The 27,364-nt window shown below is 39.5% G+C and overlaps 1 protein-coding gene across 1 annotated transcript in view; it reads left to right on the forward strand.

The window, feature by feature from the left end:
- Window positions 1–27,364, forward strand: part of LOC121528821 (disintegrin and metalloproteinase domain-containing protein 12) — a 144,066-nt gene that overhangs the window by 17,131 nt on the left and 99,571 nt on the right. Inside the window, exons 2-3 of the mRNA XM_041816428.1 lie at window positions 4,879–5,000; window positions 14,013–14,086. Of these exons, the coding sequence (XP_041672362.1) occupies window positions 4,879–5,000; window positions 14,013–14,086 (196 nt within the window). The remainder of the gene's footprint in view (window positions 1–4,878; window positions 5,001–14,012; window positions 14,087–27,364) is intronic.

Below are 27,364 nucleotides of genomic sequence, written 5' to 3' on the forward strand. Positions count from 1 at the left end.
GTGAAAAAAACAACAACACAAAAGCTGTACATAATAGAAGTTGTTGTTCTTTCTTAACAACACCACGAGGGAGAGCACATTTTACTACCTTATTCAGTCATAGGTCTGTATCACATTTCACCCACACGCGAACAAATGCACACAGTCACATCCCCACACACATTCATATAATCCTCCAACCAAGCACTGGCTTTATTGAGGCCATATAAATGGCACAAACTCTCCTTGTGTACACCGGGGCATAAAGGGAGCCGATCACGGCCAGAACTCTGCTTTATTAAGACCTCTGTTTACACTCTCCTTTATTGAACATATAAATAAGGCTCTGGCTTCTGGTGCCACTTTTTACCGCTCCCTTAATACTTCTGGTGGCTCTTATAACAGTTGAGCTAACAAAAGCCACTTACAGGAGCCACGGCACGCTCCAACTTTACCAAATGTTTTATAGGAAAATAGAGGCTGCAGAATGTTTCCACTAATATATCGCCGTTTATAAGTGGGAATTAAACCTCATTGCACACCACATTAACAGAATGGTTATTCAATTGACGACTTTGAAGTCACGGGAAAAGAGCAGAATGGCCGTCAGCCTTGTGTTTAAAGTTGAAGTTCATGGTGGTTACATCTGTGTGTTAACTTACCACAATTTGGAATTTGACCTTTTCTCAGTCTGATTTCTGAGCTTTCTCCCCTTTATGTTGTTTTGTTATCCATCCACACTTTTCAGAGGTCGTCATGCGTTCCCTTACTCAGCATGCCCACCTCTTCTCCCCAGATGGTGTGGTTTTTCGAGGCTTAATGAGGGTAGGATGCCTCTCCCTGCTGTTGTCTACGTGTGCCTGCCCCGTCCTTGCCGGAGCCTGCTTCTCATCATCAGGCTGGTTTTTCTGGATGAGGACTGCTGAGCTGGTCACCTCTGGCTCTTCGCTATCAGCTGGAGCCGCTCTGTGATGGACTCCAGAGGAGGTGGTTTTCCCTCAGAGGAGAACCAGAACAAAAGCTCAGCTGGGGAGGACCCGGCATGGCGTGGGTTATTAATGCCGGATAAAAAGCAGACTCAGCAATTTAGCTGTGTGAGTCATGCGTAAAGAGAAAGAAAAAAAGATGGAGGAGCCTTGAATGTTCTGGTAATAATAATGTGTGACAAATGCGTCCCCTCGAGTGTGCTTTGTGTTTATATTTGTTTGAAATTGGAATCAGAATTAAGAAGTACCAAAGTTTCATGTTGAAAACAAACCATAAGTTATGCTCGAGACCACCCGCATAATTCCTCACAAGTTAACTGACATCATCTCCAAACTAAATCTGCTTCCCCGCTGTTTGGAAACGCTCGGCGGAGCATCAGTGGAAGAAAACAAAAAACAGGCAAACATTTGAATTAGGTTGTTTGCACTGTAACAAACGGCTCCAGCAACTCCTGTTGCTCTTGTGAGAGACCCCGGCTCTGATAGCATCCCCACTGTGGGAAGCTGATTACTGCAGGGAACCCTGTTAGCCATGTCCTTTGGTTGCTCATAATTTCATTATGACTCTCTGTGATCACATGATGTAATAAGAAGAATGATTGCTGTCCTGTCTCTATTGAAAGTGGATGGATTGCTTGGGACAGTAGTCGTTTACTTTGTTGGCACTCAAGAGGACATCAGTGTTGGATTTATTTTTAATTTGAAAGAGATTCAGTTTACAGCAGCAAGCCTCCAGTGTAAAAATGTAACACAAGCTTGGAAGTGCAAAAAACTGCAGTACCTCAAGAGTCCACTTGAGGCTAACTGAAAAACCCCTGGAAGTCCCATGCACACACATTTAAAAATGCCAATTTATATAGCAGAAATAAGACGTCAATAGCTTGGTTCAAAAACAAATTTGGTCTCAATAGCTCATGTTACTGTGCTGAGAATCGAATAAATCTACATCCGTTTGTATGAGGTTGCTCAACACTTAGTTTGAGACAGCATTTCCAATGTGGCGCCACAGTTTGGCTTCACTTTTTTGGCTTACATCAGAAACAAAGTCCATGTGTTACAGAGTCGATGATTACACTGTAAACCGCGCAGGGGGCCACTATGACATCGCCCGTTTCCATCTTGTCTTTGGGGTACCTGCAATTACACAATGGCAGGGACTTAATAATAACAGGTATGGTCAGTTTAAAGGGGTGTTTTTGAAGTTGGGTTGTAGAAGGAAATTGGTTATATTATTGGCATTTGAATCAAGAGATTTCAGTGCTCATTGCCCCTTCAGACAGGATGTACTTAGGCAAGCTAGACCATACAGAGCTACAGATGGATATAGTTGCTCCACTTAATTAGCAAGTTTCAGGTAAAAATGGGCAAACAAACAATATTGGCTCAAATTAAAGTTTTTGAAGCATTTATTTTTCATCCAGAAAGCCTCTGTGTATGGTACTTTTTTTGCAAAACAGGATTAGGCTACGTGCTCTGGTCATTCTGGTACCATTCTCATGTTTGGCATAATCTTTTTCGGCACTACCTCAAATCGAAAACTAGATTTTTTTTAAGTTTAATTTACTGTATTAGATATAGGGCCTCCAAAAACACAACACCCACAAAATAAAATTTTTGAAAATTGGTTTTTTAAAACAATATATTGTCATTTTTAAAAAGAAATTACAATTTGCTGAAATTATGAAAAAAATACCCGTGCCAGTCCTGGACAGCATGGTCCACTGTCCACTATGTGTACATTAATTTTTATATTAAATTGAACTGATCATATTTCCTGTTTTACTTGGCCTATTGACATCAAACAAAAACTGAAAGAAACTTAAAGATCATGCTTTGCACACAAAGTGATTGCAATGCAAAATGTGGCTTTGTTTTCATGCTGTCATGTGACGAAAGTAACACATGATGAAATCTCGCTGGCATGATCCTGGACCCCTAAGAGCTATGCTAGTTATTTCAGCTCAGTTTTCCACTGCAACAGATGACACGTTGCTTTCATGAAGTAAACATCTGCCATCTGTAGCTTGTCTTTTATCAGCCTTTAGAAGACTGAAGCCACTTCCATTTAGCTCTTCTGGTCTGGGTTGGTTTTCCAGTCAGCTTTTCCATAAAACACAAGCGTTCAGTAAGGCAGGGAACTCTGGATGGGAAGTGATGCAGGCTGCAGGGCTGTATAAGCCACTATCCTTGATCAGAAATGTCCTGGAGAAGTGCTCATAAGTCCCGCTCCTGACAGCTCTTCATGTTCATGGGTTAGTTTCCACACCTACACCACCAGGTAACTCAGGATCTCTCCTGCTCACTAGTCTTAACGGAAGTTTCTCACCTCTCTCTTTCTTCCTACTGAGTCTCCATGTGTAGAAGTTATTCCTCTATGTTCTCCTGCTCATAAAAGTATCCCCTTGTATCCACAGTAAATGGAGCGTAATCATCACTCGATTCTAAATGGCTCATTTCTATTCGTTTAGTTTGGTTTTGCTTCTGCCAAAGCCCACAGACCCAAAAAGCTGACCAGATATGTGGAGGAAGAAGGGCACATAGCTGAAGCTTGCATTGCAAAACAGTGCCAAACACAGGCTTTTGGGGTGAAAAATAAAATGATTAGAAATTTTCTCAGTTAGTGTACAATTAAGCCAGCATTGGGTTGTTTTTTTTTTGGCATATTTTTACCTAAAACTTGCTAGAATATGCAGAGCAGTTGAACCTTTCTGTATCACTGTATAGCCACACTGAAATCACTAGAGGCTAATGCCACAAGTATTTCCAAGTACCTAAAGCAACCCTAAACCTAGATACACCCCAACTTAAAGAGCACCAAAATATCCCCTTAACTCAAAATAGGACCATTATTCTTCACACAATCATAAAATAGAAAAGGATCTTACCCAATCTGCTGTCACAAAGTTGGAAGCATAACATCGTCCTGCACAGGTCCAATTTTGCAACCCCTGAGCTAAAACTAGATTTTAAGAGAAAAAAATCCTAAAAAGTCAGTTTAGATAATGAGTTCATTTAAAGTAGGTTTTAAATTATCATGCAGCGAATATTCTTTTGTAACCATTGGAGTCTCCTCCTGTTAATGATTGAAAAGAACGCAATATTAAGGTATATAAAACCTGAAGTCCTGGCTTTGAAACCTTAAGCTAGGTCTGCTTCTTATATACAGTCCATGGTTAATAATTCCCTGTCAGAATAGAGTGAGAGGAGATAAAAGCATGCTGGGAACAATGCCCCAGAGCTACACTGAATCCCTGCCCTGCATCCTGGACACTGGCTTGTGTTAAAATGTATTATAGCAGCAGCAAAACCAGTTTCTCTTTGCTGAAAACTCTCCATTCCTGAAGAACTGTGCGGATGTATGCAGCTGGAGTAGCAGAGGGGGTGTTAACGGTTTCGCCGCAGGCTAACGGCTCTCATTGCTTGATGTGTGAGGGTGCTGATTAGTGCCGTTGTATTCACGTCTTAATGGCAGAGGAGGCAGGCTCCGTTCTATAAAGAGGAGGAGAACATATGTTCATGAATGGCGAGGATGTGTTGGAGATGGCACTTTGTCAGCTTAGGTAATTGTTAGTTATGAAAAACAAAAGCATTCAAAAGCATTATTTGTGTGCAGACAAAGAAAAGCCATCAAATACAAACACTGTGATTTGGTTTAAGTGACACTTTGTATTCAAAACAGGCTGCTCTGTCTAGATGTGTCCTGATGCTGTTAATGGACCACAGGCTCAGGCCTTTAAAAGCAGGAAGGACTCCATTATTGATGTCATTTTGTAATATCTATTAGAAAATTTCTCTTTTGTTTGTCTCCACAGAGATAGACAAGGCCTTTACTGACGCAGATGTAACTTGGAATGAAAGAGGAAAGCTTTGACTGTTTTTTTATTCTCTAAATGTATTTTTTTTTCTCTTACAGGGAATCTCTTAAGTACGACTGTTCATCACAGACCAACAGCAAAGCAGAAAGACTACGGGACCACAGTACCCCTGCAGCTTGTTGGACGCAACTGGAAACCAATCAGCCAGCTCAAACCCCAGGTGAAGAATAGTAGTTGATTAAATGGGGCTCATCTGTATTTTTTCTAAGATTGATATCCTATTGCTTTTATCTGATGGGATAGCTGAGAGTATCAGAGAAAACAAAACAGACACGCACATCCCTTTTATTGGGTGGTGAACCTAAGACCAACAGGCATAAAGAAGCAAGGCTGCCCATTGGGGTGGATAAAGAGGAGAGCTTTCTGGGGCCCTGCTAAGTGGAGGCCCATGAAAGTCAGCAAAATGATTGACTGTTGTAAAGTTAAGCTATGAGATTTTATTTCTAACCAGAATAATAATCACTCTTATCAGAGGAACAAATATTACATTTTTATATTAATCCTGAAGTAAAACATAGCCTTTTTAAAAATGTAAACTCCTTTTCTTAAGACAGAAGTACCTTTTTTTAGGTAATAATACTAATGTGGATGGACACATTGACAAAACTAGAAAAGCACTCAGAGGGCGCACTCACTGACTCCCAAAATCTAATTCGCCGATTACTCTGTCCCCGTTGGTGTGGAGACACGGTGAGGCAAAGCATTGGCTTCACTATGTGTGGACTGTAATGGCACAAGCAGCCATGGTCTCACTAGATGACTGAAAGTCATGGCAGAGGGTGAATATTCCTCTATTCCTCCCAGCATTGTGAGAATTCTTGCTACAATTCGCTGTCTTTCTCTCTGTTAGGCTCCAACTCGTCCTCTCGACCTGGTGTGTCTTTCAAACTCTATAAACTCCAAAACTTTGATTACGTTACTCATGTCCGCCATCTCCTGGTGTAAAGTGGTAATGGTGCAGACCTCTGCTATCAGCCAACAGTACAGAATCCTTTAAAAAATTCCTGGATCCAGACGGTGATCCGGATCAGTCCCAAAATGTAATCAGTTCTTCCTTATGCCACTTCTGACATTTCCTGAAAATTTCATCAAAATCCGTCCATGACTTTTTGAGTTATGTTGCTAACAAACAAAGGAACAAACAAACACAACAAACCCAACCGATCACATGACCTCCTTGGCAGAGGTAAAAATGGATAACAAGTGGTTTATATGGGTTGGGCAAAAAAATTGGGTTAAATGAGTTAAATGTGGCAAAAAGTGGTAAAAGTAGCTTAAATGGGTTCAAGGTGGCGAGAAACTGGATAAAATGGATTAAAAGTTGCAAGAAAGTGGCGGAAATGGGTTAAAAGTGGCAAAAGAGTGCCTGAAAATAATTAAAAGTAGTGAAAATGAGTTTAATGTGGCAGAGGAATGCCTTAAATTGATTAAAAGTTGAAAAAATGGGTTCAAAGTGGCAAAAGGGTGCCTAAAAATGACCAAAAGTGCTGAAAGTAGTGGCAAAGAGTGGGGTGCGCAGATGGCCTAGTGGTCTAAAACGCTACCTATGTACACAGGCAGCCTTGGTCCAATTCTGGCCTGTGGCCCTTTGCTGCATGTCTTCCCTGACTCTCCCTACCGCTTTCGATTCTATCCACTGTCCTCCCCTATTGATTAAAGGCATAGAAAGCCCAAAGAATAAATCTAAAAAAAAAAAAAAAAAAGTGTGGAAAGGAAAGGAGTGCCAAAAAATGATAGAAGAGTGGTGAAAAAGAGTTCAGTGTGGCAAAAGAGTGCCTTAAATGGATTAAAAGTAGCAAAAATTGGGTTTAAAGTGGCAAAAGCGTCCCTTAAATCTATCAAAAGTGGTGAAAATTGGGTTATTAGTTGCAAGAGTGCCTGAATGTGGCAAAAATGGGTTCAAAGTGACAAGAAGTGGCAAAAATTACATTCAGAGTGGCTATAGGTGGCAATAATGGGTTAAATGTGGCCTACCTAGCCCTATGTGATTGCCCTCTTAACCTAATGCCACCTTTGGCAGCAATAACTGGCAATGGGTCATTGACATCACCGTGGAGGAATTTTGGCCAACTCTTTTTCGCAGAATTGTGTCGATTGGGGGGTTTGGTGCGTAAATGGCCTCCTTACGGCCATGCAGCAGCATCTGAATCAGATTTGAGTCTCAATTTTTTACCTAAGGATTTCTGGATTTTCTGGAAAAGAATTAATTCATGATTCTGTCAATGACAAGAAGTCATTCAGGTTCTTAAGCAGCAAAGCAGCCCCAGACCATCACACTACCATTACCATGTTTAACTGTTGGCAGGATGTTCTTTTTTATTTAATGTAGTTATTTTTTGCCAGATGTAACAGGGTGAGAACCTCCTCCAAGTTCAACCTTTGTCTAGTCAGTCCACAAAATATTTCTCCAAAAGTCCGGCAAATGCTAGAAAAGCCTTTGTGTTCTTTTTGGTCAGCAGTGGTTTTGGCCTTGGAACTCTCCCATAAATGCCCTCTTTCCCAGTCTCTCTCTTAATATTGAATCCTGAACACTGACCTTAACTGGGTCAAGTGAGGCCTGCAGGTGTTTAAATGTTGTTCTGGGTTCTTTTGTGACTTCCTAGATGACTCATCGATGCCCTTTTGGAGTACTTGTACAAGGTCGGCCACTCCTGGGAAGATTTACCACTGTTTCAAGTTTTCTCCATTGGTTGATAATTGTTACTGTGGTTTATGGGTGTCCCAAAGCCTTAGAATTGCTGTGTAACCCTTTCCAGACTGATAGATTTAAATGACTTTGATCTTTGATGTGTTGCTTTTTGAGATCTTTTAGCCTCCCTCACTTTGTCATACAGGCTCTAATTAGGTGATTTCTTGATTCAGCAGGTCTGATAGTAATCAGGCCTGTGTGTGGCCAGTGAAATGAAACTCAGCTTGAAAACTGAATATTGTTTTTACTTAGGTTATCTTTGTTGAATATTGAATCTTGTTTTATGATCTGAAACATTTAAATGTGACAAAATATGAGCAAAACGAAATCAGGAAGTGGGCAAATACTAGCCAATAACCGGGAAACTTTTTCATTTCTTCTGCAATTCTATCTCAAGTCTTGAACAGTAGATGCTTTTGTTCCTGTTCAGTAAAGCTTCAAATTAGAACTACTTCTGGAATAAATAGTGATTCTCACTATGGTAGTTTTAAAATACTATGAACACTGAAGTTCACCTTCAGTTAAACTGCAAGGTACATTAACTTCTGAATGTATATGTTTTAAATGATCTTTTAGTCCAGATAATATACAGGTCACCTGGCATTTAAAAATCTCCCATACAGTATTATCCCTCTCTCTCTCTTAAAACAATCTAAAACTCAAACAATTCCCTTAATAAAAGACAGTACAAGGGTGGAAAGATGAGTAAAACAAGATGCTGTTTCAGCCCCTGGATATAAATCACAAGCCTTTAAGTACAAGTTTCCTCTTTTTCCCTTTGTGACTAGTTGTAAAGGACTGATTAAATCCTTAGGCTCTTGTTGAGTCCTTGAAGATGACATCTGAAAAAGTCTGGTCTAATTGGTTATTTAAGCTCAATGCAGTTTTCTATTTTAAATTTGTCAAGCTTTATTCTGATGTAGAAGGCCAACTTTTACATACTTTATTCATCGAACTCAACAGTATACCAGTCCTCCACCTCGGGTGTCTGAGTCTTTAGCCACTTTCTTGTTAAGGCCTTTATGAATCCACCGGATACTTCATATGGACAAAAGTATTTGGTCGCCTGACCGACAGGGACTGTGAAAATGTTAAATACACATACTTTAATATGGAGTTGGCTCCCCTCTTGCCACTCTACCAGCCTCCACTCTTCTTAGAAGGCTTTCCACAAGATTTAGGGGCTGTCTTGTGGGAATTTGTGCCCATTCATTCTGCAGAGCATTTGAGTTCAGGCACTGATGTTCAATAAGATGGCCTGGCTCGCTATATCCATTCCAGTTCAACTCAAAGGTGCTGGTTGGGGTTGAGGTCAGGGCCAGTCTTGTTCTTTCACACCAAACTCATCAAACTGTGTTTTTGTTAGTTCTTGCATTGTGCATTGGGGCACACTTATGCTGGAATAGAAGAGGTCTTCAAGGTCTTATCCAAACTGTTGACACAAAGTTGGAGGCATAGCATTGTCCAAAATGTCTTAGTGTACTGAAGCATTAAGATTGGCCTGCCCCTGGAGATAAGGGGCCCAAACCGACTTTTATGCAGCATGCACCTTTGCAGTCAATGACCCTGCTCTGTGATTTTACATGGTCTTCTGCTTTCATGGCTGAGTTGCTGTTGTTCCTAAATGCTTCCACTATCTAATAATAGGTTACAGTTGACTGTGGATTATTCAGCAAGGATGAAATAACATAAGCTTTTATATTGCAAACGTGGCATCCATCAGAGCACCATGCTTGAAGTCACTGAGTTCACAAATGTTGACTACGTGTTTGATTTTGTACACCTGTGGCAACAGGTCTGAATTAAACATCTGAATTCTAAAATTAACAGGTGTGGCCAAATAATTTTGTCCATATAGTGTTTATTTGTTTGTGGAACCCTTTCATTTAAAATGAATTATTTTAAATGAAAGCGGTAGTTTTATTCTTAGTATTTCTGTAATTTAAGCCGGTTCAGATTGATTGAAGGGCAGCCCCAGCAAACATGAAAGGCATTGGCTTCATTCTCCAACACCTCATTTCATGGTACTTCCCATTATAAAGAAACCTGTCATGTTCTTCCAGCTGCACTCTCTCTCTGCTCTGCTTCTTCTCTGTATTTCCGAAAGAATCTCTTCCCATTCATCCACAGTTAAATCAATATTTGCCCCCCCCCAAGACAAAGAGTATTATTTCACTTTAAATCATCTAAGCATTTGTTTAACTGTGAAATTAACTTCCAGCCCAGTTTTAATGTATCTTATCCAGCTAACATCAGATGTAGGGGTCAAATAAGTTAAAGTATGACAAACAACAAAGGCAGAGATGGCTGCTACAGCTGTACAGTTTCTCTATCTTGGAAGGAAAACCCGACACAGCCGCTCGAACATTAATTAAATGTTTGAAATCTGGCGTCCTTGGCTCTGTTTGGTGTAACAATCCCAGACTGTTTAACAAAACCAAACACATGGCTGCCAACAGACTTAAAAACACAGCTTGCATTCCCAGGTGGTGCTATTGAGTATATTCATTTGTGAATTAATTTGTTCTGGTCTAACCAAACAGAAAAGGTGCCACAAGGTTTGTTTGGGACATTATTACCTCAGAAAACAAAACAAATCCTCAGAATTACTCACAATTGAATATATTACTCCCATAATTAAAAGCTGAAATGTACATCTTTGTTTCCATGAGGTTATAAATGGCTGTTGTCAGAAACATTATGCAGTAAAGAGGACTAGCATGCATGCAGAGCACTGTCTGAACAAAAACAGCAGGAGGTTTAGTCCCACATGGCTTGTGCAATGATACTGCCTCAAACCTTAAGTGTTCTGCTTCCATGTCCTCTTATGATCCACTACACATTCTTCTCCACGGGGGGTGATGGATGACTTAACCCAGAGCGGCGCTCCTTTCCACAGTTGACCCACATTGAACTACGTGTGTTAAAAATGTGTTTGTGTGTGCTGTTGCCCCGCGATATGGTGAATGTGAGATTTTTTTTTTTTTGTGTCATGAGTGGGAACACTGCACAAAAGAGCAGAGGGAGGTTTATGTGTTGACACATGGATGAATGCAGGGTGTTGAGGGTTTGCTGCAACTGACAGAAGAGATGTACGAGTCAGTGCCACTTCATCTGACTGTAACAGAGACACACGGTCGCTCTTAGTGCTGTAACTCAGGGGTGCAAAGACTGGAGGCTTTCTGCAGGATTAATGTCAAATGAAATAGAAACATAAAGCTAATCCTCTCTGCTCTTGTTCTAAGATACAAAGACTCTTCATAAGGATTTCTGACTGCTCTCATCTATTGAAAACAGTCATCCTGCATGTTTTCTCACAGCGTGGGTGGCTCAGTTACACTCATCAGGACTGAAATGTGCTTTTACTTTATTGCCACACATCTCCCTTTTGTTTGTTCAACTGCTATCATGCCAAAAAGTCCGCCCCCCCTTAAAGTCAAGAATTCCTATTATAAGGTACAACCCCAATTCCCCAAAAAGTTGGGGCGCTGTATAGAAAGTAAGTAAAAATGGTATGCAGTGATTTGCAAATCTTATTAACCCGTATTTTGTTCACTATAAAACAAAAAATCAGATATTGAAAGTGAAAAAAATTGATAATTTCATAAAAAATATTACTTCATTTTAAATCTGATGGCAGCCTATACAGTTCTCATAATACCATCAAAAGATTAAAAGCATGTGGAGAGATCTCTGTGCACAGAGGACAAGGCCAAAGGTCAATACTGGATGCTCGTGTCGGCACTTCATTAAAAACAGGCACGATTCTATGCTGAGAATCACTGCAAGGGCTTAAGAACACTTCCAGAAATGATTTTCTGTCAACACAATTGGCCATGCCATCCACAAATGCAGGTTAAAGCCGTATCATGCAAAGAAAAAGCCATATGTGAACACGATCCGGAAACGCTGCTGCCTTCTGTGGGCCAAGACTCATTAGAAATGGACTGGGGCAAAATGGAAAACTGTTCTGTGGTCAGAAGAATCAAAACTCCAGGTCTGTCAACAGTATATAATATTTGGCTTGACACAAATTTTAAAAATCCAGTAATACAGACCCAGGACTGTTGAGCAAGAATCCTACATCAAACAGGAATGGGACAACATTCCTCTCTAAAAATTCCATTAACTGGACTTCACACTTCCAAGATGTTTACAGACTGTTGTTCAAAGAAGAGAGGATGCTACATGGTAAACATGGCCCTGTGCCCTCTTTTTGAGATGTGTTGCTGCCACCAAATTCAAAATGTGACATTTTCATGAAATGGTTAAATTACTCAGTTTCAACGTCTGATCTGTTGTTTTTGTCCTTTTGTGAAGGGATATGGGATCATGGGATTTGCAAATCACAGCATTCTGTTTCTATTGACATATAACATGGCATCCCACATTTTGAATATCCTAAGTAGCTGTCCCCTCTTTAAAACTACACCAAATAGTACTGGACAACAGGAATTAAACATGAAACTTCTTTATTTGAGATTTTTACATCAGTTGAGGCTATTAGCAATTCTGTTACTAGCTTGTCATTCATGCCAAGTAAGGTTGTTTTCAGGGTAGGAATCCATCCAATGTTTATGTTTGTGGAAAGACAAATGGTCTCGCCTTTTCAGAAATGCAAATGTAGAGGCATGATGGTGGCGTTTTTTTTTTTGTTTTTTTTTAAGATTGCAGTTGAGTTGTGATGCACATTGTTCGCAAAGATTTGGCATTAGCTGATATAAATTTCTCCTTTTCCCAACAAATGTACCTAGTCATGAAATAAAAGATTCTATTTCAAAATCAGCTTTTCTCTAATGCTATTCAGAGCACAAATGATGAAGGTCTGCTAGCATAGCTGCTGTTAGCTTTTTCTACAGTACTTAGCTAGCTTGTTTTCAGGATAAGAGTGTTGTTTGTTCACCTTTTTTAGTCTTAGCTTATCCTAATTTGAAAGCAAATCTCAGTTTTATTTGTTTAAAATCTGATTTTTTTCAATACTCTTCTTGTCAGGTGTATCAAGCAGGGCTGCTAGCAAAGCTGTTGCTAGCTTGTTAATCATTCTAAGCTAGCTTGTTTTTATGGTAGCAGTTCATCAAGTTCATATGCTTAACAAAGTAAATTTTTTTGTACCATGTAACTTTACCTTGGTTTGTGGGGAAAGTGACAGCCCCACAAACTTAGTATACAGTGGCACAATGTCAGAGTTTTGTCACAGTGAAATAAAGTTAATTTGTTTCCCGCTGTTCACAAAGATTAACCGATAGCTGGATTATAAGCAGCTGCTAGCTTGTCTGAAGGCGCTCAGCTAGCATGTTTTCAGGAAAAGAGCTCCTCAGTGCTAATTGTTCATGTTTTTACTGTTGTTAAATCATCTGCAAATGTATTGAAACTTTAAAATGACCACAGCAAGTAACTGAAATGAGTAAGGTAGTTTAAAGATTAAAAAAATAACCATGTCTGTGTCTGGTTAAGGTGATCTGGCTTCAAGTAAATGATCACATACTGGTTTACTGACTAACATCCTTTAATCAGTTAATGGAACTGGGAAAGATTGAAATGTCTTGAATTCAAACACAAAGAAACATCATTCTGAAATGTTGTAAAGCAGTGGTTCTCAACTAGTGGGTCAGGACCCAAACTGGGTTGCAGGGCCCTTTTTGGTAGGCCTCGAATGTGTGGCTGAAAAAAGTGAAATATTCTTTTTCCTTTGATTTGCCATGATCTGAGACCAAAACAGTACTATTTAGGCTACAAACTTGTGATTGGTTGAAAAATATCCTAAATTTGGGTCTGTTTAATTATTTTTTTCAAATTAGGAGTTGGTGGTGGGTGTTGCGACTGGGTGAGACTTTCTAGCCCGCTTGAGAACCACTGTTTTAAAGGTGAAATACTACATTTCCAGTGCACATCTTCAGTAATGTCGCACTTTACCACCAATCTGACCAAATAAGCTTCATCTCTTTCCCTCGCCCCCCTGCCCAAGCTCTCTGTTTCAACTGTATAGAGGTGTTTGTAGGACTGTTCTCCATTTGATTGTCTTATCCTATGTGGTGACCGTAGGAAAGGGACGTGTTAAGGGGGTGAAAAGTAAGAAAAATCTTTGATCCTCTCAAGTTGCTAAATACCATTCTGTTGGTGTAAACACGGAGCTAAAAACAACAAACCCTGAAGGAATTTGACTGCACTCTCTCTTAAACATGCCAGTAATCAACAAAACATCTTTGTTGGATCTATCTGCTATATTGATGGTTAAAATGTTGCATTTAATACTTTTAATATATGGTTGACAGCTTGTTTGCTTTGTGAAAAAAACTTGCAGGCTGATGTTGTGGAGCTTGATTGAGTCAAAACTTCAAATGAAACATCTGAATTTGAATTCTGAGCTGATATAAGCCTATAAAGGTACGACTACTTGAAGACAAAGAGAACTCAATCATGAAGCTCATCATGTGACACAGTAACCAATCTTTCTCATCCTCTCCCTGTCCGTTGTCTCCTCAGAGTCACCCTGCATCGCTGAAGCTCCTGATTGAAGCGGAAGGTGAACAGCTGCTCTTGGCTCTTGAGAAAAACGAGTAAGTGCTCTCTCCATTCATACACAAGCCTTAGCTCGGAACTGAGTGCTTTCTAGATTACAAATGGGTGACATATGCACTGCCCAGGGGCTACAGCTGGGGCTGCAGCCAAGTCGTGTGTCACATTATAAAAAACAGGGAAGGCAAAGTCCAGAGTGTGTCTTTTTCTTTTAGGGCAGCTTTGCTCTCTGGTCTTCTTGCGTGCTGAATCAAAGACTTGAAAGACAGAAACTCTCGAAAACATCAGTCAGACATTGATGAAAAGCGACGTCTTCCTCCCTTCTTCTCCTTCTATCTTTTCATTTGATCTATTGGCACAACACAGGGGAGAGGGAGGCTTTGTTTGAACACGGCATACACTCCTCGCTCCGTATATTAACACACTGTCAACACAGTGTCAGCCGGGAAGCTGACAAGGAGGGGGAACATCATTTGAAACAGATAAGAGTCTGACGGAGATGTAGCTCTGAATCTGATGGGAGGAATTATTTGTCGTCTCTGCATTTTTACACAAGGGCTGACTGAGGGCAGATTCAAGTGTGTGCTCCTAAGAAGAATGGGACGTGATTGATGGAGCAATATGTTTTCCATCCAGCTCTGCTGCCACACATGAGCAACCAGGAACAAGCAGAGCCGTCTCTGAGATAGAGAGAAAAAAGGGGAGAGGGGAGGCAAACAGAGAGTAAAAGAGAGTGGATGGGGTTTTTATGTCAGACTCAGCCATGAATCTCACTTGTTTCCCAGACTTAATATATGTAAATTCCACCTGCAGTCTGTGGGACAAAGCTTTCAACACCAGCGACCGCAATTTTACGGCTTACCTACTTTGAAAATATTTTGATGGGAAATCACACTCGGCTCTTTCTGTCGAATAACATTCCAGCTCTGCACAGGTGGGGATTTTGCAAAGCTGACTTGCAGATTGTCAAATTTTCAACAGACCCATTTATAGCAGGGAATTACGCTCTCTTACAGTAAAAACATTTCATTTCAAGCCTAACTTTCCCCTCGGTGATCGGTTTGAATGGAAAAACAACCTGCATTCCCATGAATCGCCCACACGATCCTAATCCAGTGCGGCTGTCATCGTCGCTTCATAGAAGTCAGTGTAAAGTCCACAAACAGAATAAGCTCCAGCATGATGGAAAGACTTTACTCAAACAAACCTTCATGTATTTTCCAAATACCAACCTGTCAGAATTACTCTCAACACTTCCAGAAAAGTCTAGAGAACAAGGTTTATAACAGACAAGGGTTGAATTTTCATCATCTGCAGACTCAAACACACACCTCTGGGATAAATCAAAACACCACTTCAGAAATAGAAGCTACTTTATGTCATATATGTGTGACAAAATCAGGAACGTGGATATTTCTTAAGAGGATGTGTGACTTGTTGAGCGAGTTGCTCTGCGGATTAAAACTGAACCTGCTGTGCTGACATTAAGCGAGGGTCCTTGTCTGAGGTTTCTGGCAGACTGGCTGATGAAATCCAGTTGTTCAAACACAGCCGGCATCAGTCGAGGAGGAATAAATGCGCTCTACAGTGAAGTGATTGGAATTAAAGACTGAGATTTATTTTTGTTTGCTCAGATCTTCTTTAATAAATATCCTTGGAAACAAATGATGGCCAAGAGGGATTATATCGTCATGCTTTAAATGTGTTTGATCTGACATCATCACTGCAGTGTTACAGTGCTCGAATGCAAAGAACATGAAAATGTGATGTGGTCCATTTTATAAAGAGAACCAGTGTATCATGGTTGGCATATTGTAACATTTAGTATCTTTGTTAGTCTTCTAGTAAAACTGATGTTGTTTCGATTAGGATTGTTACACTACCAGAGTTCTTAACTCTGAAATAAGTCTAGTAATAATCATCGATGATAGATAGAATAATAGATAGAAGTCCAAGGTACCAAGTATTTCCTTGTTTTCAGTTTCAGCTAAACTCTTGCACATAGATATAATTCCAATATTTAGCACCATTCAGATGGCGTGCCTGAAGTATTTATAATATTTGGTGGATTCATTTAGGCCTGGGCAATAAATCAATGTTATTGATAAGTCATATTTATGGAAAATGTAGAGTAAAATCTAGGATATTAAGGAAAGTCTAAAAAATGTTTTTTTTAAAACAGTGATTTTCAACTGGTCTAGCCTTGGGACCCACAATGTGTTCCATATTACAAATGGTGACCCAAATTTCTGATGAATTTGTCAATCACACAGATATGTTGACTTGGAATTTTTTTGGATCCATCTCCTGACTTGTACTTTTTAACAACCTTTTCTCTGAGCTGCTTGGAGTGTTCTTTTGTCTTCATGGTGTAATGGTACCGGGGAATTCTGAATAACCAGAGACTGGACCTTCCAGACACAGTTGTCTTTACACTGCAGTCACCTGAGACACATTAACTGCACTCGGGTGATCCCCGTTTCACTAATTGTGAGACTACTAGCACCAATTGGCTGGAGCTCTGTTGAATTAGGTCTGTCACTTTAAAGGGGGTGACTATATTCAGTCATTTATTTTACCTTCCATATTTTTATTTCATCAACATTACTTTGTAGAAATGTTACAGTTTAAAGATGTTTTTGAGAACTTTTTTGTCAAAAAAGCCAAATTATAATGACCATGATTGATTTTAAAATCAATAAAAGGGTAAAACATCCAAGGGGGTTGAATACTTTTTATAGGCGCTGCATTGTTTTAGATTATGAGAAACAGAAGCTAGTTTCACAAAGTCTCACAAATATGTTGGCATTATTTCTGTACTATGATGATGCCAACCTGTTTGTTCATTTTAGACCATTCTCACTCCCATGTCTGCCATTTGATTAAAAAGTTTTTATTTTCAAACATTTTGGTCATTTTCATTCATTACAATAATGATGATTGTAATCTTAAAAAATTAAAGTTGATGGATATTCAGACTCTGTCATTTCTACCTTAAAGCCTCTGTTATGTCTCCTAATAAAAGAGGAGAAATCTAAGGGCCTAAACCCATAAAATATAACTATTCTTTCAATCTCAAACAAGTCTGTGAAGTTTGGCTGACTTCGGGTTTCTGACTGACTTATTTTGAAAGGCATAACTTTGACATTTGAAGGTCTTATGTTTATTCCTTCAGCTTGATCCCTGTTGGCCAGCAAACAAGGAAAAACACTATAAAACCAAGCCAACACCTTAAGGGAGTGAAAAACCTCAACGACCTACAGAATAAATACAGAGTAAAGGCTTCCACTTTGCAACTTTTTTCCACTTCAATGTATAATTCTTCCAGTCTTAGAAAAATAATTCCAATTCACAGCATAGAGAACATGAATAATTCTTTACCTAACATTCAACGCCAACTGCATGCTGAGCAGTCACAGCATCTCTGTCCATATATACAACGTACTGAAACATGCAATTTCTAATCTGATACATCTGCTTAACTTTCTATAAAGTTCATGTGTAAAAACAGCAACGGCTGTCGAAGTGCTTCAAAATTAATTACGATAGTAGGAAGAAGAAAAACACAAAGCCCATAAAAAAGCACATAAGAACACCGTAGAATTTAAAGATACCCATAAAACACAAAAAACTCATAAAACACATGAAAACAGCAATTAAGAAGTCAAACTATTGACTCCATACTGTATATCATTTCTCCAGATAGTATCAATATGAACCCCTCCCCTGTTGATCTGCTTTCACTTAAGTAACATACTGTATTTCCATGCCTGAGGACATTTGGATATGTAGTTGTATGTATTATGTATATGTCCAGCAGGATGCTTTCATTTTCTTCTGAGACACTAACAACAACCCTCTTCCGACTTTCACATCTTCCAAACCACTCAGAGGATCAAACGGGTCCATGCTAAGTGAATATGACGGGAGATTTTTAGAATTGCATTTATTACTTTTCTTGCTGATGAGTACCCTGTACTTGAGCATTGTGGCATTCAAATCACAAGGTCACGATTTGAAGTATCCTTTTTAGTACCCAAAAAGGTACATTTGTATTGCAAACAGGAGTTTTGGTGCTCAAAGACAAAAACAACAAAAAACAGCAATAACAGTTCACAGTTCAGGATGAATCCTGACAGAATACTTTCAAATCTAACATTAAAATGTAAAAACCAGTAGTTAACTGTAAGAGATATTATTACAAAATGAAATTGTTTAGGAACAACATCAACTCAGCCAGGAAGCAGACGACCATGTACAATCACAGAGTGCTGGCAAGAACTGCTAAGGCACATGGTGCAAAAAAGTCACCAACGCTCTGCTGATTGCATAGCTGAAGAGTTCCCAACATGCACTGCAGAAGCTCCAAGGAGCTGCATACAAGCCTTACATCACCAAGTCCATCTTAATGCTTCAGCATACCAATCTTGGATAATGCTATACTTCCAACATTGTGGCAACAGTTTGGGGAAGACCCTTTTCTATTCCAACATGACTGTGGCCCAGTGCAAGGATTATAAAGACATGCTTTGAAGAGTTCTTTGTGGAAGAACTTGACTGGCCCACATAGAGCCCTGACCTCAATCCAATAGAGCACTTTTGGGATGAAATGGAACTGAGATTGAATGGGCACAGTTTCCCACAGAAACACTCCAAAATCTTGTTGAAAGCATTATAACAGACAATTGGAGGCCAGCTTCTTATCAAAGTGCATATATTTGAATGCAATGTCATTACAGTCTCTGTTGGTGTAACGGACTGCTTCAGTATCAGTATCTGAGAAATGGCGATAGTTTCTGATGGCTGCTTGGAATAAATCTGATTTAATGACAAATATATGTTAAAATGAAAACATAATTAAAACCATCCTTACTGACAAAGCTCTAGAGTGTCTTTAGTCCATATGTTGCATTCTGTGGTATATTTGCTCCTTGGAATCAACCACAGAGGAAGAACATCACATATTCCAGCTTCTTCCTCAGATTCCTTTTAAAAGCAGCCCTGTCATCTGGATGGAAAGGGCACACGACGCCCGGAGCAACATGTCAACAGTGTGATCTAAGTGGTACTTGATATTACGGTTCAAAAAGATGGCTCCCTGAGAGACTGTTGCTGAAATGCTGCCATTTATAGCTGTATGTTGAAGTTCAAAAATGGCAGATAAGAGTATGCACCATTTCTTCTTCTTCTGTTTTTTATCTGCACCATTTTTTGATTCCCATGGAAGTGTGTGATCGTCAAATATACGTTTCGTGGGTACATACGAATTCATTTATGAACTGTAACATACAAGAGCACGATCATCATTAATTAGAGCCGTTTTATAGACTGTATTTGTATTCTTCCTCTGTTTTTAATCTGCTCTCTGGTGCACTTTAGAAGCGTTTATGCATGAAAACAGCCTGAATTGTCTTTAATGAATAGTTTAGTGCCAAGCATATTAATCTTACAACTGAGGTTCTGTCAATGGTTATACATCCAAAGAGGAGAAAAATAATTCTTTATCTAGACAGAATCGTTATTAATGATACAATTCAAATGAAGATACGAATGTTAAAAAGGAAATTCCCGGTGGTGCTGTTAACTTCATGGGCATCAAACATGATACTAAACCCAATTCAGTTAGTGTTTTGTTGCATCTTAAATAGCTCCAATACTGATCACTAAAATACTTTGTCAGGTCTCTGTGAGTACACCAGTCAATGCACCAATCCAATGCCATCATTTTTTAGCCCCTGGCCTTAAAGCCAGTGTTACAAAAAGTCATTGTTTCAGGGCTTTGTGGTGCAAACAGCAGTCAGTAATATCATTTTTACAATTAGATTTTTTAAAAGAGTGAGAGAGAGGAATTTGGGAAGAACCTGGGCTACACGTGTACATGGGGCCCAACCTAACCAGTAGGCTATCTGTGCCCCATCAGTGCTTTTCAACCTTTATTTTCCCAAGGCAATTCTAAGATCAAGCCAGGCTCTCAAGGCACACCTTATTCATATCCATACCATTGTTGTAGTAATATTGATAACTGTATAAATTATTGCAACACACCAAGACTTGCTTCATTGCACACCATTGTGCTTCACCACACCATGTGAGGAACACTGGCACAGGTTATTAGCCCCCCCCACCGATGATAATAATCAGTTATGTATGCTTTTTGCTGGATAACAGCCTGTGGTCGTTTGTTGTGGTTTTCATCGAGTCTTAGTCACATCTCCTGAGGAATCCCAGCCCATTCTTCTTTGGCCAATCTCTCCAGAGCTCCTCCAGATTTGTTGGTCTTCTGGCATGAACCTCACTTTACCCCACAGATTTTCAGTGGGATTCAAGTCAAGGCTTTGTGCAGGTCAGTCAGTAACGTTCACTTTGGTCATCTGGAGGTAGTTCTTCACCAGGAGCCCTGTATGTTCTGGGTCATTACTGACTGCTTGAGGTCTTTCAAAATCTTTCTTCATGTTTCCTTCCACCTTTACGACATTCCCAGTTCCAGACGCACTGAAGCATCCCCACAGTATAGTACTTCCAGCACTGTGTTTCACTATGGGGTCTTGGTTCTATGGATACACGCCGCTCCCTTCTTTCTCCAAACACAAGCAACGTCTTTGTGGCCAAAGAGCTCCAGTTTGGTCTCATCTGACCAAAGGACACGCTTCCAGTATGCATAATCCTTCTCCAGTCTGGCTTGAAGGTGCCTCTTCTGCAGACTTGGAGTTTTTCTTGGTCTGTAACCTCTCAGTCCATTCCTGTGCAGGGGTCTAGCTATTGTCTTCTTTGAGACTAGACTAGACTAGAAGTTCTTATACTGTGTGTAAATATGAAGATAATCCTCAGTTTTAACTAGATTTTACAATTTTTTGTCCTATGACTCAACAAAAAGTCAGATCTAAAGGGGTCTAATAATTTAGACCCTGGTAGTTTTTGTGAAATAATTTTGTTTCTGTGTGCAAAGTAAAATAATTTCAGCATCCAAAAGAAAACTAGGATGTTTGGAAAAGCTGTGCTAAAATTCCTTGCTCTGCTTAACAGCACTTGGGAAATACTTGGGAAATTTTCTTAGGGGGCTAATAAAAGTTTTGCCTTCATCTGTACAAACGGATGGACAGCAAGAGCCAGGATATCATCAGGGTTGTGAAGGGAGAACCTCTCTTCCCAGGTCTTACTCTGGATTGGTTCCACAAGTTCTTGGGAAGGTCAGACAGTGAGTCATGCTAGCTCTCAATAAGGGAATAACTTAGTTAAGTTTTAGGAAGCCAACAGACCTATGTCAGCTGAAGTCTGTCTTTATTCATCATCTTCTCTTAAGCGTCAAAATCTGTTTTTTAAGTTGTGTGTTTTAAGAACTGAAGTTTTAGGTCTGAACTACATTAAAATATCTGTATTGATATCCTTATCAGCTAAAATCAATTTGTAATACCAGATATCAGCAAAAAATCCAATATCAGACAACCTGAATATCAAAATAAATCAATAAAAATTACATAGATTATAGTTAATTTCAGTATAACTTGAACTACAATTGTGGCTGTACAGTGAAGGTCCAAAATTTTTAGGAATAAAACTTGTATTGTCACATTGTCATTGTCAAGACAAATTTGTTATGACAACCTCAAAGAAGACAGAGCCTCACCCTCCGTCTAAACCTTAGATTGGGAATCAAAGTTCTTGATCACCTAATACAAATTTTCAGAAGGGAAAGACCTAATCGAACATTTCTAGGCGCCTCTGCAAAGATGATCTGCTCTCAGCAATGCTAATTGGTGGCAACACAAGACATGGCCTTTGCTTTTTGAAACTGCGCCTTTGTTTCCTTTGTTTCTGTCTCAAGGTAAGACTCTGATTCATTAGTTCGTTCCCATTGAAAAGGGAAAGTGTGGGAGTGAAAAGCCATGCATGCAGTACAGTCAGTTCTCATTTCATATGGATGTTTTTCACTGTTTTCACACAAATGGAGCCGTTCATTTATTGGCTTCCTTTGGTTCTGATGAAATAAACCCTAAGGCTTTTGTGCGTCTGCACTGTTGGGGACAGCCATTGAGCTTCGACCACTGGGTATGGAACTACTTCTTTCCAAGCTGTTCATGTTGCTCTTGCTGCTTTGTGGCGTATGAATGTGAGGCCTCCAGGCATATCGAGATGAGTCCCTCGCAGAGCAGGCAGCATGCTCTCCTGCCCAGTTCTTATCTATCTAATGGACTGCTGGATCACCAAATGGAAGCCTGGGGCTTGTCAGCTGGGTGGAGGATGTTCTCGGTTGTCTGCATCTGGGTTCCACCCTTCTCATCTTGTTGTTTGGCCCTAAACAGAATGGGGCCTTGGGGTTGGCTATCAATCTTTTGGAGACTTTTCATCTTCATGCTCTGAGACCATCAGACACAATGAAGCACATTTAATCTTGCCTTTTCCCCAGACACAAAGCAGGCAGAGATTTCCTGAGCAAAAAGGCTTGGCTGCAAACTTTTTCTATCTCTCTGGTGTTTGGAAGAACAATAAAACTCAGCCTGGACAGGATCCAGACACTATTTGTCCCAGTTTGCGTATTGGGTTTTTGGGATGTTATTTGACTCCGTATCTCAGGCTGGGCCGATGATGGCCTGTGACCTGTTGCTTCTTGCAATGAGGACGTCCTCGTGTCTGACTGAAAACACTGACAGGAAACAGGCTCTCCTGGGGATCTGTAAAAACAGAAGACCATAGACATCGCACAAATAACCAACCCTTTAGAAAAGCCGTCTCTCAGACCTCCGTTGTGGAGTTATTGTCGTGGACTGCTGAGCCACACACAGATTGTTTAAAGAACGTCAAACCTGAGGATAGTCATATATCAAATCTGCCTCTTTTTGTCAAGTCAGGAGGGACAAAAGTGTATATCTAACCCCTCTTAAAGTCATTAAGTAATCATAAAGCTGAACTGTGTAAAATATGATTATCATAGAGTTAAATGTCCGTGAACACAGCTGTACACTCAGTAAAATGTATTTTTATGTGTCTTTGCAAGGTTTTTAAATGAATTTAACAATCTTTCCTGTCTTTTTGTATTAATTGAATTTGTTATAACATTGAATCTTATTGTCAAAATGCAGACTGTATATCTCAGTCGGCCCCTATCACTGACTGTTAATATGAGATGCTGTCTCCGTCAGATCGGAAGTAAAATGATTTGGCGGTACATGTATTTCCAGTTTAAGATTATTCCAAAAAAAATCAACTTTATTCATAAACAAAATATGGCAGTTACATTCATGCAATAACTACATTGCAAAATCCACAGACTAGGCAAAATTTCATAAATAAAACAGAGAAAAAAGTCAGAAGTCATACCCAGGGTAAATTATAGAGCTGTTTAAGAAGTATATTCGCAAATGATGGCTTTCTTTGGCTTCATAAGCTTTAACTCAAGCTAACATAGCTACGCTACCTATATAGTTAATGTTACTACATAGGCTGATGTAGTTAAGTTAGCTGTAGCAACGTGAGCTTTAGCAAACATAGCTAAAGCTATCATGCAGGTAAATTCTAAAAAAAAAATTCTTAATAAAAACTTTGTAGCTTTGTTAGCATAGATATCCATGACCTTTGAGGACCTAAGTTTTAGCTGTTAGCTACGTAGCTCTGTTGTTGATGTAGCTTCTGAGCTAATGGAGCTACATAAGGTACATTTACTGCATTAGAATGTTTTTTATAGAGGACAACATTTTTTCCTGCAAACAGACTGTAGTGAGCTTTATTAAATGTTTTGCAGGTCAGGTTTTTTTCAACTCTTGATTTTTGGTTTCCTAACCCTTACCTTATACCAAACCCTAGCCTAACCTTAAGTTTAATACTATTATTATTTTTTTTTTTTTTTTGAAAGTTGTTCCGTATATCTCACTTCTGATAGATGTGTCTCACAGCAATGGTCTGCGAGAGGGGCTTTCTACTATCTGCAACCAGAGCCCTCAGTCGCTGCCTGTTCATGCATTCTAAGGTGAGCTAAGATTATAGTCTGATAAGGAAATTCAAATGGACCAGTTTGGACCAGTTTAGCATAGTTAGAGAGTTGACTTTTTTTGATGTGAACATGTCTGACCCTCTTATGGTAAATAGTGACATACCCCTCAGAAAGCTAGTTGTACCTTCTTCCTGTTGATCTTACAAACAAGTTAGTGAGCAGCAAACTGATTGTATGTCAAATGGTGAAGGCATCACTGAGCAAGATGGGCCATCTTTATTCTTGCAAGTGGTAGTGGGGCTAATGTTTGGAGGAAGCACAACACAGTCAGTGTGAAAGCAGAGCTGAGAGCAACAAAACCAGAGGGAGTTTAACTGCATTCTTTTTTTAATGCCATTACTCAACAGTATATTTTGTCAGAACATTTGTGATATCTGCTTTAATGATACCTATATTGTACCATGTTATAACTTTAAAACACTGATAGTGACTTTACTACTGGACCAGAGTAGGAACAAAAGGAAAAAGTGAGCACAGCATTAGGATAAAAAAGCCTGAGAAGTTTAAAAAGATGAAGATAAATGTGGAGATTTGAAGTCACTATTCATTAAAGCTTAAGTTGCTCTGGTTATCTCTGTGGAGATGGTATCTAATTAGCACTTCACTCCCAATTCTCTTATCTGAAGCTAACTGGTCACATCTAGATCCACTGTCAGAGCATTATCAGATTGTCCTTAAATTAGTAAGCCAGGAATTAAAAAGACTGAAAGTGGCTTGGACACATGAGAATGTCTTTAGAGAGGGAAACAGTCCATCCAACTGTCTAATGACCAGTACACTCATCCGTAGGAGCACATACCAAACCTGTGCTCCATGCTCGTAAAAATGCTCATTTATTTTCGCTCCTCTGCAGGCAAACATAAACTTTATCAGCAAAATTCACACCCACCATGTTCTAAAATTCATCCACAACAACAAAAAAACAGAAACTCTAATTCCAGAAGAAGGATGCACCGAGGTTGACTTTGTCTTTGTACCTTGCTAGTCAACCTCGCGGCTGCGGGGCCATGATACACGGTGATTCATTAGTTTCAAAGACAAGCCATGGAAATAGGCCTCATCTCCGTCCTGAGCCGGCACCTTTTAACTACTTCCTTCAAAAGGGGATTTTTTTTTAGGGGGGAAGGAGCTGTCTTCTTTTGAATTACCTTCTCAGAAGCTCCAATTATTTCCGAGCTCAGAGCGGTAATTAATAATGTGGATTTGCTACTCCATGTTTCTTATTAATTAGGAAGCTCTTGGCAACACTATTAGAAAGGCTTGTCCCTTCTTTTTAGGATAGAGACTAGTAAAACATGCATGCAAGGTGTGCTGTGGAGTTCTGTTTTTTTTAAAATACTTTTTCTCATGTTTAAAAGACTTTAATACAATCCTAACTTTTAAGCTAACTTCAAAACTCAAAAGCAACCCAGCCTTTCCTGATCCTCACTCTGCAGCTTTTTCCCTTAATTTGTCCATTCATGCTCATTCTATGCTCCATTAACTTTTATTTTAACATTTAAATGTCTCAGCTTGATGGTATAACTAGGGGTTAGGTAGTTTTAAGACATTTTAGATACTCTGGCTTGATGAGAATGGATCAGATATTCTGATATGTGGCATATCATAGACTGTTAACATTTTGCAACAAAGCATTTTGGGCCTTCAGGTGACCGTATTGAGTACATATATCCAACAAAAACCTGTTAGTTATTTCCATAGCTCTATTTCTGTGACTTATTTGTCATTGCCACCAAGCAGTCCAGTTTAGACTGGGTCTAAGAGGAACATTTTAGAGTGGCAGAGTCTCTTCGAAGTAAAGATGGGCAGATATTTATCAGTCCGTGAAAAAGTGTGCCTAAAAATTATGGAAAAATATCAAAAGATATAGAAAATCTCAAGGCCCTCAGGCCCACAATTCACTGTGCCATCTACAAATTCATAAAGCTGTGTCATGCAAAGAAGACACCGTATCTGAACACAATCCAGAAACACAGTTGTCTTCTCTGGGCCAAACCTCATTTAAAATGGACTGAGGCAAAATGGAAAACTGTTCTGTGGTCAAAAAAAATTGAAATTCTCTTTTTAAAACCATGGACACTGTGTCTTGTGGACTTTAAACAAAGGGACCATCCAGCCTGTTATCACTGCACAGTTCAAAAGCCTTCATCTCTGATGGTATGGGGTTGCATTAGTGCCTATGGTGTTGGCAGATTACACATCTCGAAAGGCAGTACTAATGGTGAAAAGTATAAAGAGGTTTTGGAGCAACACATGCTCCCATCCAGATGTGTCTTTCTGGGAAGGCCTTGTATATTTCAGTAAGACAATGCCAAACCACATACCACATCCATCACAACAGCATGGCTTCACAGAAGAAGTGCCAAGGTATTGAATTTGCCTGCCTGCAGTCCAGACCTTGCACCAATAAAAACATGTGGCACATCATAAAACAAAGAACCCAGCAAAGACGACCCAGGACTATTGAGCAGCTAGAATTCTGACTCTGACAAGAATGGGACAATATCCTTTTCCCAAAACCCAAGCGACTGGTCTCCTCACTTCGCAGGTGTTTACAGACTTTTGTTAAGAGGGGATGCTGTAGAACCTGGTCCTGTCCCTACTTTTTGAGATGTGTTGCCGCCATCAAATTCAAAATGAACCATAATTTTTCATGAAATGGTAAAATGGGTCAGTTTCAACATCTGGTATGTTGTCTATGTACACAGTGCCCCACCTTTTTTTTTATGATTGGGGTTGTGTATGTTATATTGGTCTTTGCCTGGGGCCTCCAAATGACCTCAAATGCCTAGATAATAAAGCTTTGCTTTTTGCTATGTCGTAGAATACCAAAGTTCATGTCTGTTAATGAGGTGGTCTTTCTTGCATGACAGTGCATGTTGAGTCTACACACTTGTTCTGAGATACGTCTTCACTAAGTGTTAAAGACCACTTGGTTCCAAAATGGCCAAATCTGATATAAATCCCTGTCAATGCATTGCCTTAATGGGGCAATGAGTATGTCTTTTGAACTGTTGGTAATGCAAATATCAATCAATTGCACGGCAGCAACCAGTGTATATAGGCTTAAAGACATTGTCAAGACAAATTGCTTAAATTCAAATCAAGCATCAGAATGAGGACTAAAGAGGAGTACAAGTTTAAAACATTGGTAGTTGTGATCTAAAGTTTGACAACCTTTAGGTCATCACCACACGTACAGAGGTTAAAGCCTGTTGCATTAGCTGTAGGTTCGACTTCTACCCTCAACCTTATGTTCTTTCAATTAAAAATGTTTACAAAAAGATGAGGTAAAATCCAGCAGGTTGTGAATTCAGACTAAAGTATGCCAAAG

Source organism: Cheilinus undulatus, linkage group 20 (genome assembly GCF_018320785.1).
Source record: "Cheilinus undulatus linkage group 20, ASM1832078v1, whole genome shotgun sequence".
In the NCBI taxonomy this organism is placed as follows: Eukaryota; Metazoa; Chordata; class Actinopteri; order Labriformes; family Labridae; genus Cheilinus; species Cheilinus undulatus.